A 14,357-nucleotide genomic window follows, 5' to 3' on the forward strand; every position below is an offset into this window, starting at 1 on the left:
AATAACACTTCATGAAATTGATACTAAAACTTTGTGTTGTACTAGTAGACTATATTGTAAATCTCGTCTGTATATATTTCATCTAGACTGTGACTATAAATTAAGACTTTATAATAGTATTAAGTTTTTTGACTTGTTCCATATTCTAGCTGTGAAGCAATGTATGAATACCATGGAATGTTAATAAATACAATACAATACAATACAATACAATACAATACAATACACTTTAAAAGCTCATTTTAACATATAAATAATTTGTCCCTGTTAAGTATTCAGATTCATAATCTTGGTTTTAAACTTCAGCAAGGGTTCTGCATTTGTTCTAGCAGCTGCACTTATCCTCTCTACTTGGCATATTAACATATCATAACATATACCAGAGAACACAAAGCAAAACTGTTGTTTACTTTCCGAAGTTGTAATCCGTGGTGTTGCTTTTAAATTCAGAGTTGTTGTCTAATGCGTTTAATTACTGATTGATAATGGTTAGTTAGAAATACGCCATTGAAGATTTTTTTAATAAATACGATTTGTATGATAAAATAGAATATTTTTCCACAAAGTATGCAGAAGTTCGTGTTTCACGTAGGATATAAAAAATTAGAAAAAAAAAGTTTAAAGAAACTGAATAAAAAAAACATGAAAAGATGTTGTACTCACCAAGAAGAAACTTCACGAGATTGGTATTAAACTAGAAAATTCGCCTAAAATGTCACAGAATCCTCACACAACAGACGAATTAAAATTTAAAATAAGGATAAACGTGCAAACATTTCTAATAAGATCTTGGAAGAATTAGTGACAAGGCAAGGCTCTTGAAAATAAACATAATGTTGTAACATAAATTCTTTGTATATTGATGGTAATTATGGCTATCTGAATATGTGACCCATTGCGCGAAAGTGAAAGTCGTGAAAGAAAATTTTACAGGAGAACAAAATAACGAATTTGCGGTGTAAAAACTGCATTTCTATGTTTTGACATCTTGTGCTACCTGTAGGCTTTTTTTTTACATACTAAACTAGGATGTAGTTTTATACAGTGCTTCTTAAATACCTAAATCTTTCTTATAGTTGCTAAGGAAACAAATGAAAACTTTAATTGCATTTTTATCGAAAAGTACATAATGTAATATCAAGATTCAATAAGTAATTGAAGAGTTCGCGGGAAAAACGAAGAATGTCACAGTTTTGTTAAGGTTCATGTCATTATCTGATTCAATGGATCACTACGAAATTTAATGTTGTTCTTATGAAAAATGGTAAAAAGGAGAATTATCACCACGAATATAGTAACCCTTTCCTTTATTTTCTATAGAAACAGCACTACATCTTGCAGTTATACACTCAATTAGAACATTATCTAATCCTCAACAGAAATGTGACAATCATCGTTTTTCCCGCGAACTCTTCAATACTAAAAACTATAGCACCTAGAACCATGACTTTTTTTAAATGCTCAGTATTTCATTCTCTTTTTGAAATCACAAAAAACAAAAAAATGAAAAATCCGACTTTAGGTCCCATTTCCTGCAACTGGTCACATATGTAGAAAATAGAAACGTAACTCCATTAGCAACTTAGTATAGAATTAACAATTCCTACAATGAACTATTAACAAATTAGTGTGTATGTCCATTGTTGGTGAAACAGTAAAACCTCGTTAATTCGGGCAGGAAAAAAAACACGCGTAAAATGGGGAATGCGAGCTTTTAAAAGTGGCCGGAGGTCAATAATAATTTGCATTAGTCACATAGCTCGGTGATCCCTTTTAAATATATATACAGTAAGACCCAGTAAATAGCGAAGGAGAATTTATTGTTGATGATTAACTTCTCTCTTAAGTGTATCTGATGTGTTTAATAAACTTATAAAAAATCGCTATGGAATTATGAACCAACCTAATACTTTCTAGTGTCTCAGGTTATTTCAATCAATCCAGACTTATGATTTTCGTACAACTTATCCACCAAATTAGTCCGATTAACGAGATTCTACTCTAAGCTGAAGAATAAAAGTAGTAGTAGCAGTGTTTTATTCATTCAACAATGCTTTCAAATGCAGAGGTTATTTTGCGTCAAAATTCAATACAGGTGAGAAATGATTGACAAATTTTGACTAGAGCTCTCATCAGGAACAGAATTATATCACATGCTGTAAATCTACGAACAGTGCCTATCAGATTTCTTCAAGTACAGTTCCTCTCATCAACAAATTATGCATTTCAGGGGAATATTTGCTTAGGATTACAGCTATTATCGCCGCGCTCTCATGGTTAACATGTCGGCATCACACAATAACGTGCGGTGTTCTTTTAAAACATAATTTTGCCGACCGATTGTTGCTCTGTAGGTTTCACTCTAAGCGTCACGTTGTCACGTCTACTTCCTCGATAAGAATAAACACTAGTTTGTTACATTGTTAAATAGCTATTATTATTATTATTATTATTATTATTATTATTATTATTATTATTTCATATACGAGTACGATGACATTCTTAACTCTTAATAATAATTTTTAATCACATTGGCCGACCTTAATCTTCGTCCTCAGCACTAGACATTGCAACCTCGGTTTTAGTCTACGTAGATTAGACAAATAGATGTCATTTAATAATGGACACAGCTTATTGGTTGCAATATTGAAATTGAGGCGAGTGATTGGAGCGGCGACATAAGAAATTGAAAACAATAATGCAATTAAATTTCAGAGACCTGCCAAATGTTATGCACGAGGCTGCTCAAAGACCTGCCGAACATTAAGCATGAAAGCGCGGCAATAATACGAGTAGTAATATTGCTATGACATACAAAGTACGTGAATGAGATGAGAAGTGATGAGAGACTTAAAACTATGTGCTTCACCCATCATTTCAATGGATGCTCAGTATCCTGTACTGATTTATGTTAATTGTCAAGACAATGGATGAAGTGCACAGACAAAAAAAAGTTTACCTTTAGAATGTTACAATGGCACAACAAACATTTAAATACCTGCGGCATGTAGTCACTTTGTTCCAAAACAAACTTCAACATTTGAATCTCAACCTTTGGACTTTGGACTGTAATTTATATCCAAATTACTAAGCACAAATTGCCGGTTACTTTATTGTGTTTGGTTTTCTAACTCTGACCTTAGCTCTCTTACACAGACAAGCATTTCCCAACAATGGATAAAATCCATAAACTTAATATTATTGTACCTTAAGCCGTAATGTAACAAATTACACTGTTCAAAGACTAATCCAATCCTCTATTCCAAGTGAAATCCTAAATCAATAAAATCTTTATAAAATCCTAGTAATGATGAACACACATTTAATAAGAAATAACTGTAATGAAATAAAAACACAGGGGAAAAAATACTTGTTTAAAAATACTTCTTAAAGATTAAAGCAAAATAAGATTTCAATATCTCTGAGCACCACTTGAATATTTTTATCATAAGCTGTAATAATTATGTGAATAACAAAATCAGCTATAAAATAAATAATAATAGTTTGGGATTGCGCACACTGTGCATAGATACGGTTATACTATCTCCTGTATAGTTTTCCTGATAGATTTCAAACGCTTTCTTCACTCGCGAATGTGGTATCTCCCGCATTGGACCCCACACAGTTCACAGATACACATTTCGCTTTAGGCAGATTTCAGTTTTTTTTTTCTGCCTAAAACAAATTATACTTGCAACAAGAACTCAATTTTCTTCTCTCTAATGCTAGAATCAATGCTCTTGTAACAAATATTTTCCTCCAAATGAAGCTAGAATAGTTCTGAGACTATAATGCTTAATTATCTGGAGCCATTTATAGCTACATTTTACATCTTTTGGTTATGACATCTATACTTATCTAGTGTTCATTTATTTTTATTTTGTATTTTTCATTCATATCTATATGTGTCTTTTATTTAGGTAGTATCTATTTGTCTGTTCTTTTTTTTTTTTCTTTTTCGTTTTTCATTTTTAATTTTATTTACACTTGTATCTTGCATTTGTATCCGTTTTATCTCTTTTTTCATGTTATCTCCAATTTTATGTTTTAAGCAAATATCTGTACTGTCTATTGTAATTGGGACTTTGCCCTGTTATAGACATAAATACACAAACAAATAAATGCAGAGTAAAAACTCTATAATGAACAGGACAGAACAAACTGATCAAATATTTAGGAGCCAGGCACAAAATAATTTAAAAATTCGCTTCATTCCCTCTACACAGCAATCTGGTTGAATCTCTGATTCAGCAAGTTACTCTGTAGCCCTATTCACTTCTCTTAATATGTCTGTATCCCTTTGTAATGCAATGTTCTACTGATCATATTGGTTAGAAATATTCAAGTCTTGTGTCATTTATATTAATTATTACTAAGTGATTCGTGTTGTCTGTAATGAAGATTTATTTTCAGTAGATTAATAACATTAAATGCCCTTTCATACGATGCTATTGATGTTGGTAGCACTGCAACAATGCAGATGATTTTACTTAGCAAGGGAAAGCCAGACATTTCAAACTTTGCACAGATATCTGTGAGAAACATTTCACTCATGGAGACAACTGATCACTGAGGTCATGAAGTAGGAAATTCTAAGCAATTACGGTACTTTGACTTGACTTCATTATGGATTTCAATATTACTTCCTCTTCTCATCCACAAATCTATCTTTCTTTGGCGCAGGGAAATTCTCGTGTTTATGTACATAAAAAGTCAGCAAATTCCTCACAGCAGAAAAAAACATAATTATGCAAATACTGGAAAGCTAAATCGCTAATGGTTCATTGTTAAACACAACTCCACATTAGAAACCAACCAATTAACCTATCATTATTAGTCATGGTAATACTGAAAAGATCTAAATATATATATAAAAAAAAAAGTTGATTTATATAATACTACATATCAGAATGGAATTTTAGCAATCACAAATGTAACATTGTAGATGTCAATTTTTTTGTTTCCAGGGTAACTAGGTTCCTGGGAATGATGAATAAAGTTGCAGTATCTTAACATGTATAAAAAGCAATCAAACATTATTTATAGAAATACGTATTACTGTAAACAACCTATTTAATGACAGGTTAGGTTAGTTTAGACTTTTATTATGCGTTACGTAATTATCTGTGACAGGTTAGGTTAGTTCAGAGTTTTAGTGACAGGTTAGGTTAGTTTAGATTTTAGTGACAAGTTAGGTTAAGTTTAGTCTTTCATTATGCGTTACGTAATTATCTGTGAGAGGTTAGGTTAGTTTATTATGCGTTACGTAATTATGTCACAGGTTAGGTTAGTTTAGAGTTTGAGTGACAGGTTAGGTTAATTTAGGATTTTAGTGACAGGTTAGATTAGTTTAGACTTTTATTATGCGTTGCGTAATTATCTAACAGGTTAGGTTAGTTTAGGGTTTCAGTGACAGGTTAGGTTAGTTTAGGATTTTAATGACAGGTTAGGTTAGTTTAGACTTTTATCATGCGTTATCTAATTATCTATGTCAGGTTAGGTTAAGTTAGTTTAGGATTTTAGTCACAGGTTAGATAGTTTACGATTTTAGTGACAGGTTAGGTTATTTTAGGCTTTTATTATGCTTTGCATATACAAAACTGTGACAGGTTGGTTTAGAATAGTTTAGTCTTTTGTTATGCCTTGTATAGACAAATTTGTGACAGGTTAGGTTAGTTTAAAATTTTAATGACAGGTTAGGTTAGTTTGGGCTTTTATTATAGTTTTATATACGAAATTGTGGCAGGTTAGGTTAGTTTAGGCTTTTTTATGCCTTGTCTAGGCAAATCTGTGGCAGATTAGGTGGGGTGAGTTTAGGATTTTAGTGACAGGTTAGGTTAATTTAGACTTTTATTGTGATTTGCATATACGAAACTGTGACAGGTTAGGTTAGGATAGTTTAAGCTTTTGTTATGCCTTGTGTAGACAAATCTGTGGCAGATTAGGTGGGGTGAGTTTAGGTTTTTAGTGACAGGTTAGGTTAATTTAGACTTTTATTATGATTTGCATATACGAAACTGTGACAGGTTAGGTTAGGATAGTTTAGGCTTTTTTTATGCCTTATATAGGCAAATCTGTGGCAGGTTAGGTGGGGTGAGTATAGGATTTTAGTAACAGGTTAGGTTAATTTAGACTTTTATTGCGTTTTGCATATACGAAATTGTGACAAGTTAGGTTAGGATAGTTTAGGCTTTTGTTATGCCTTGTGTAGGCAAATCTGTGGCAGGTTAGGTTGGGTTAGTTTAGGATTTCAGTGAGGTTAGGTTAGGTTAGTTTAGGTTTTTATTATGCCTTGTATAGGCGAGTCTGTGACAGGTTAGGTTAGTTTAGGCTTTTATTATCCTTTGCATATATGAAACTGTGACAGGTTAATTTAGGTTTTTCTAGGCTTTTGTTTGCTATAAGTTTTATTTTTCTTTCAGACAGTCTGGATCGCTGTTACAAGAACTGGATTGGATTGGAGGGCCGAATCATATAGTAGAAATTGATGAATGCAAGATTGGACGTAGGAAATTTGAGGCTGATCGTGTTGTTGAGGGTTCTTGGATTTTGGGCATGATAGATCGTGAGACAAAGGCAATGTGATTGGAGATTTGTCCGAATAAATAATAAGAGGTACAAAAAGATACTTTGCTTCGTCTTATTCAGAAACATGTCGCCACTCAAACCACAATAATGACGGACTGCTGGAAGGGGTATGAAAGGCTGTATGTTCGTATTTCCATCATTTGACTGTGACTCACAGCCTTAACTTTGTTGATCCGGAGAGCAGTGCACGCACGAAGTTAATCGAGAATGCATGGCGAGGACTTAGAGGACGTCTGTCTCAGGGAGGCGTGCGCCAGGAAGACCTCAGTGATCACCTTTGTGAATATTTATGGAAGAAGGATTGTTAGAGGCTGGTGCGTGATCCTTTTGAGGCTCTGACTGAAGATGTAAAATTACTCTATCCCGGAGGTGTCCGTTTCGAATGTGAAAGCGATTGAGTGTGGCTGTCGTGAAGAGGTAGTGATTTTTTTTTTACGTTGGCAGTTGAAGTGTGTCAGCGTCTGCCATAATGGCGGGCTTGAAAAGAAAGTTCCGATATAATATTTGTGTGTTTATTCTACTATTATGTGCTCTAGCCGAGTGTTTTCCAGTGGCTATTGAATTAATAACGTCCAGCGCCGTGGCGTCACGGTCTAAGGCATCCCGCCTAGGACTCGCGTTACGGAATGCGCGCTGGTTCGAGTCCTCATGGGGGAAGAAATTTTCTCATGAAATTTCAGCCAGTGTATGGGACCGGTGCCCACCCAGCATCGTGATGCACTTGGGGAGCTACGATAGGTAGCGAAATCTGGTTGCGAATACCAGCTATAACGACTGGGGGGATCATCGTGCTAACCACACGATACCTCCATTCTGGTTGGATGATCGTCCACCTCTGCTTCGGCATGTGGGCGTGAGGCCAGCAGCTGGCTGGTCGGTCTAGGCCCTTCACGGGCTGTAGCGTCACGGATTATTATTATTATTATTATTATTATTATTGAATTAATAACAGTTCTGCATTCTTCACATTACATCGCATCCTGTGTTTCATATTACTAGAATCGTTACATCGACTAGAAAACAGAATGTTTACACTCGCATTACGTTGGACGTGTCATTTCACAGGTAATTTGCCACATATCTCTACAATTAGTTTAGTTGAAACAATTGCCAATACAATGCTTAAGTTTTAAAATGCATCTCCACAAAAATTCGCTTTGCAATTCGACCATTTTCTATTCCAAAATCGACAGAAGTCAACCAACTCTCGGTTCACCCTTACTTACTTACTGGTTTTTAAGGAACCCGGAGGTTCATTGCCGCCCTCACATAATCCCGCCATTGGTCCCTATCCTGAGCAAGATTAATCCATTCTCTATCATCATATCCCACCTCCCTCAAATCCATTTTAATATTATCTTCCCATCTACGTCTCGGCCTCCCTAAAGGTCTTTTTCCCTCCGGCCTCCCACTGTGGTCGTGCCAGAGAATCAGTCCCATTCCGAGGCTTATTTGAAGGATTCGTAACAAGCTGTTTTTTACGGTGATGGGTTGTTAGCCCTTCGCCCAACCCCCAAGCTGGAGGACCACCCCTCATCGGCTGTCCGCGACTGCTTATTCAATATATTCACAGTTACCCTCCATATCTGGAGGTCTTGGTTCACCCAGGCATATAAAAGATTATATCCTCAATTCCAAACCTCATTCCGAACTCTGTAAAGCAGCCACAGAACCAATAAGAATGCTGGAAACATTTCTCATTTATTATTATGTACCGAAGTACATATGATATTTCCATGCAGAAATTCTGCGTCATCATATGATGAAGAATGGGTGAAGCAGAGAAAAATTCTCTCCGGCACCTGGATTTGAACACTATGTGCTGACGCTCTATCCACTATGCCACACCGGATTCCCATTCCGATGCCAGATTGAATCCTCTCAGTCTTAGTCACTCGTAATAAGTGCACCTCTGCACATTAATGTGTTGGACATTATGCCACTGTCACATATCTGTGACGCAGTGCATGAGGGTTGGCCATTAGAGGGAACCTAAGAAGTGGAACTTAAACTGAGAGGATTCAATCCGGCATCGGAATGGGAATCCGGTGTGGCTTAGTGGACAGAGCGTCAGCACGTAGAGCTGAAGACCCAGGTTCAAATCCCAGTGCAGGAGAGAATTCTTCTCCGCTCCATCCATCCTTCATCATTTCTCATTAGCCTAGAGTCTGTATGACACGAATCGAGACAGGATTAAGAAGCTGTAAAAGTAAAACAGTTTATAGTGATATCTTCGCTATTTCATACATATATAGCTACCGATACATATTTTTGCATATTAAATTCAAAGTGGTTCAGTTTTGCTATAACGAAACAGACATAATTGATGAACTTATAGACAAAATAATTCCTGTCTCAGAAGACTCCTCAGTTAGTATGTGAATGTTAATTCATGTATAAAAGACAGACAAAAAAAAAATACTATATGGAAAATACCATTTGGATCTTCTAGCTTCACTTTTCCATCTTTAGGTTCTTCTTTCAGTGTGCTAATGGACGCTGCTGTTGCCAGATCCTTCCCGCCTCCTGTAAGTAACCATCAAGTCCAATGAAAGTTTACACCAATACAATTTTCTAAACTTTTAAAGCATAAACTTCAAATAATACAAACCTGGAACTTCTATTTTATCTGGGTCCTCATCATCGTCAAAATCACTACCCGACTCAGGAGAACTTTCTTCTTTGTCGCTGACATCAGTATAGTTCACTTTTTTAGTCACCTAAAATTGAAATATAATTTATATTAGCCGTCAAATGCGGAGAGTGAAACACAATTTTTGTAAGGTATTTATCAACAAATAAATAGCTGTATCAAAATGTAAATATTTATTTATGTAAAGTATGATATTTTCCCTCATTATATAATTTTCGGCAACTCAATCCATGTAATTTTAACGTTAACACAGCGTTCACAGTGGAGAACAATTTTTTTTCTTTTTGTTTCTATGCTGCAAGACAAAGGCAACGCACTTAATCGATAGAAATTTATGAAAATAACTAGATGATGTCACTCACCATTGTATAAAGGATGTTTAGCTATATTAAATGTTGTTTTTAATGTTTCACAGCATTAAATACATCAGAAACAGTGCTTCAGAGATCCCTCCATTCCATTTCCATTCATCATAAAAATTACATATCCTATGTACGACGATATTCTCCACAAAATTCAAATGCAATTTCACATTCAATTATTGCTAATGATTGTACAACATCTCTCACACTATACTGCAATAAATTGATCAACCTAATACTCACCGATCTTTTCGGACGAGGCATTTTGTCACAGCGCGGACTCTTTTCCTCTTTTATTTGGTGCTTGCTCCCGCCATCTTGATTTACATCCCAGAATTCACAGCCACTTGATATGATAAATTGTAGATGTTCAATTTGCAATTAGTAGCCCTATGAATGTATTAATTATTGAAATATAAAGCATAGAAATTAACTTAGTTAAGGAATAAAATCTTACAGTTTAACAAATAATGTATGAATATTAAAATTAAGTACATAAATATTTAAAGTGATATCTATTTTTATATTGATTTTAAGTAGTTAGGTTCAAATTGTTGGTAATGTCAACTAGTTACAAGTTTTCTGCTAGATGCCAGCATCAATATATATCATATGTTGGCTATGAATATTTTCATACTTAATCAATGATCGCTTCCCTGGTTAGAAGCAACCAATCAAAACGAAGGAAATTACTGTGTAGAAAAAGGATGTGTTTTACAACGTGTCTTTTACTTTGTAATAATTTGAAATTATTTAGAAATAAGACGTTAAGAACATCGGATAATGAAACTGAAGCTGCCTAGTAGTTATTGTTATCGTGTACGTAACTTTAAGATGAATGGTTAACTTTGTGTTGGATTATCAGTTCCCAACGTTCAAATGGAAACTGGCATGGATTGTCAACGGTAGCTGGCCAATAAACACCTTGTTCCTGTTGCTTTGTTCCCTCAGAAGTTAACGTTTATTCTTTTAACATGGTGCGAGGTGAGTTATAATTAATCAGCTCCATAAATTAGTTAAATGTTGTATGGACTTTAAGTGCAAAGTGTTGTCTGGAACATTTTTGTTTTCAGAATTGTATTTTTACTTGAAAACAGACAGCTTCTTAAGTTACAAATTCACACCCACTTCCAGTTCTAGTTCTGATTTAAGCGATGTTTTAATTTTTCAGGGCGAAGAAAATGTGCAAAAGGTCGGATTAAGCCTATAACTGATGTCGAAGACGTGTCGTGCGACGCCCCCAAGAAAAAAGATTCTAAACTTTCAAAAGAATTTCAGGGTAAACTTTCCCACGCAAGTCCTCAGATATCAACTCCGCCAATCACAAAGTATTTCCCGCCTCTGGAACCTGCACCAGATATCGTGGAAAAATCAAATGAAAATGTCCCCGAAGAACTACAGCCATCTACGGAAAGAGCTTCACCAAGAAGATCATGTAATGAGCCAACAGAGTCTAACAACAAAACAAGTTAGTGTCATTTGTTTCCAAGTTTGTGTGCCGCCCAATCACTGTAGGCTGAATTATTGAGAATTGATAGTTGTAAGTAGGCTAATATTTTCTTTTCAGTTACCTCATTTTGTTTGGCACAACAAAAGATCACGAATTTTGGAAATGTTATCTGTAGATTTGTTTTTACGGTAACTTTAAAGATGCGGTGGAAACCTTTGCATAAACGAATCTGTGACATGTTAGATTTGGTTAGTTTAGGCTTTTGTTAGGCCTTGCATATATGATCAATTGCATCTCCACAAAAAAAGAAATCCATTATAAACTAAACGATTTTCGCTTCCGAAAACCCCAGAACTATCTCAGCCCTATTTTCACCATCATATCTTTAAAATAACGGTTTTTACTTTAAGTACAAGTAGACTTATTGTGCCAAAACCTGTCTGACACACACACAGGGTACAGACTCAGAAATGAAATTTAGGCCACATGAATTTTCCAAGTTACTGGGCGTGCGCAGTACATTATAACTGGAACTTGGAAAATTCTGGTGACCCTAATTTTGTTTCTGAGGCTATAAAAAAAAATCATTTGTGCTGTAATTTTATTCAGTCAAAAACTTCCTGTAAAATACTGCATTCTACACATTTTTAGCTGAAACAATGAAAGATAATATGGACATGGTAGAGTATTCACCGGCCACTGAACGAATATTGCGACATATATAGAGAATTTCACTTAAAAAAAAAGCATTGAACATATGGGGCTATTCCATAAAATGGTCAGTTGCCATAGGAACGCCTACCTTCCAAGTACAATGTATTAGTCAAGACCCGTAAAACCCATGCTTTTTTCTTAACGTGGAATTTTCTGTAGCTCTCCCAGTGATCACATCAATTTCTACTAATTAATACTGTAAATCCAAGGTATTTTTTTTTAGCAAGTTCCTATAGTGGTTGGGACATAAGTAACCTTCACCGGCGGATTAAAAGAAAACTAACATGCAGTTGAGATGTCTTTTATCTTTGCAGGTTGTGAGGAAAAATTCTTGCAGCAAACAGTGGGACGGAGCCCCCACAAAATTCAGTTGTGTGAAGATATCACACCTCTCTCTCCTTCCAGTGCTCTCTCTCAACTTCGAATCTCTCTGTCACCTAAAAGGGCAACAAAATCACGACGAAGGTGAGTTCATGTAAAATTCTGCATATCTGAGACAATTTGTCTATCTTATTATTTGGGACCGTATTTTGAAATATAATAGGCGATTTCGGTATTGAACTTGCCATTATTTCGGTGGGTATTTAATGAAATAAGTTGTCAATTATTTGTGTTTTATGTTTAATATAAAACTTTTTTTTCTTGCACATAGGCCTATCACATAAGTTATTAGCATTGCCAAAATACAGTAAAACCTCGATAAGACGTGCCCGCTTATTACACTGTCCCGTGTAATACGCTTTTTTTGTCCGGTCCCTGCACATTTCATATATAACGCCTTTATAAAATACCCCGTTTGTTGCGCTCAAGTCCCGCATAATACGCTGTTTTTGTGGAATATTTTCGATGTAATTTTCAGCAATGTACTATAACAGCCATGAAACATCTTGGTCATTGAACTCACTGGTGCCATTAACCTGAAAAGTATTGGTATTCGACCTTTACCTGCACATTTAAACCTTCATACTTCATACCTTAGTATACCCCACCCTCTCTTATTCGACTCTTTACCTACACACGTAAAGCCTGCATACAGTTACAATACCTCACCCTCTTGCTAACCCTCTCTCAAACAGCATTCCTCACTCGGCCGTAATAAAATTCTGTAAATTTTTGCTGGGCAGTTTGTTGTCCTTTAGTGTATTGAAGTGTCTGTGAATGTGATTACAATGCGTGTTAAACGAAAAGCGCTTTCTGTGTCGGAAAAATTGGAAATCTTACGAAAGTACGATGAGAACAGTACTCTTACTCAGAAACAACTCTCTGATTCATTAGGAATCCCATCATCGACATTAAGAACGGTAATAAAAAATCGCGACTCAATCACTACAGATGCAACGTCGTCGGGAAGATATAATCGCAGGAAACTGAAGTGTGGTAAACATGAGGACTTGGAGAACACGCACACGGCAAACAACTATAAATGACTTTTTTCCGAAAGAATTAAGTACAGTACATATTGTAATAGTAATATGCATTACAAGAGTGGTATGTTGACGTTTTCATGTTCGAGGAAAAGATTGAAAAAGCGAAACGTAGTTGAGCTTTTTTAATTTCCGAGAACATGAAAACAAACATACCGCTCGTATATCGTACATTATTTTGTGCGAAGATCGTTTATTACATACCTGAAAGAGGAATTTCTAATTAGTTGCAATGAAATCTCCATCTTGGTTTCTGTTCAATGACTGCAACTTTGGAAAACAAATATATCTATCTTCAACATTGTTCCTGTAAAATGTTTTCTGTGTTTACTATATTCCAGCAGGCCGTGATATACGTCTGTCTTTTTTTTTCCCCCAGTCTATAAATGCGAACTTAAAACAAACGGTAAGGTTATGTAATGATTTATTTTTCATTTTAATACTTTAAGAAAATTATTTATTTCTGCACATTAAAATTAATTGTCACATTTGTGCAGTTATTCAGAGTCACTGGAGCACCACCACCAGTTTTTTCTATTGTGAAACTTTTTTGCACGAATATTGATTTTCCAGTTTCCGTCGAAGTTGATGCATTAGCACTATAGATGGCAGCATTTGATAAACCCTCCGTCTGGCAGGAAGTCGATGCACTGGAGACTGTGGTTGTAGAGTTTACTTAATTTTTGCAAATATTTAAAAACAATAATAACAGTGCAATTTAGGTGAAATTGCAGTGGTAAGTTTCCAATTTATAATTATTACTATATTGAACGTCTTTAAAAATAATATGTTAAAAGCCTAAAGCAGTAAAATGAATATGACGCTTAAGTGGTAAGAATAGGGAAATTGTTATGTGTGTTACGTCGGGAATACTGAATGTGGTATTTCACACTTACCTCGTATTGGTTTTGTGCGGAAAGTAAACAAATACGCACGATCTCGCACAAATGTCTTTGACATACAGTACAGTAATTACATAATGGAGTAATACTATATTACCTTTCATGAATCATGTATTTCTAAAATGCTAATAGATACTGCATATAAGTCAAAATTAGTATACCTGCCTAATATGCGGTTTACACCCGGTCCCTTGAACAGCGTCTTATCGAGGTTTTACTGTATAAACTAAACATGGTTTCTACATTGTTCACATGAAAATCTAT

The 14,357-nt window shown here is 35.2% G+C and overlaps 2 protein-coding genes across 6 annotated transcripts in view; one reads left to right on the forward strand and one right to left on the reverse strand.

Moving 5' to 3' along the window:
* Positions 1-9,962, reverse strand: part of sno (strawberry notch) — a 70,303-nt gene extending 60,341 nt beyond the window's left edge. The window contains exons 1-3 of the mRNA XM_069844895.1: positions 9,847-9,962; positions 9,200-9,308; positions 9,025-9,114 (exon numbers count right to left, since the gene is read on the reverse strand). Of these exons, the coding sequence (XP_069700996.1) occupies positions 9,025-9,114; positions 9,200-9,308; positions 9,847-9,867 (220 nt within the window). The 5' untranslated portion in view covers positions 9,868-9,962. The remainder of the gene's footprint in view (positions 1-9,024; positions 9,115-9,199; positions 9,309-9,846) is intronic.
* A 298-nt stretch (positions 9,963-10,260) lies between these two features.
* Positions 10,261-14,357, forward strand: part of Set8 (SET domain containing 8) — a 28,918-nt gene continuing 24,821 nt past the window's right edge. For 3 of the 5 annotated variants that reach the window (XM_069844903.1, XM_069844898.1, XM_069844899.1), the window contains exons 1-3: positions 10,261-10,587; positions 10,775-11,071; positions 12,082-12,232. In XM_069844903.1, the coding sequence (XP_069701004.1) occupies positions 10,578-10,587; positions 10,775-11,071; positions 12,082-12,232 (458 nt within the window). In that variant the 5' untranslated portion in view covers positions 10,261-10,577. The remainder of the gene's footprint in view (positions 10,588-10,774; positions 11,072-12,081; positions 12,233-14,357) is intronic. The other 2 variants (XM_069844900.1, XM_069844901.1) reach the window with 1 other exon arrangement.

This window comes from Periplaneta americana, chromosome 14 (assembly GCF_040183065.1).
Source record: "Periplaneta americana isolate PAMFEO1 chromosome 14, P.americana_PAMFEO1_priV1, whole genome shotgun sequence".
NCBI classification, from domain to species: Eukaryota; Metazoa; Arthropoda; class Insecta; order Blattodea; family Blattidae; genus Periplaneta; species Periplaneta americana.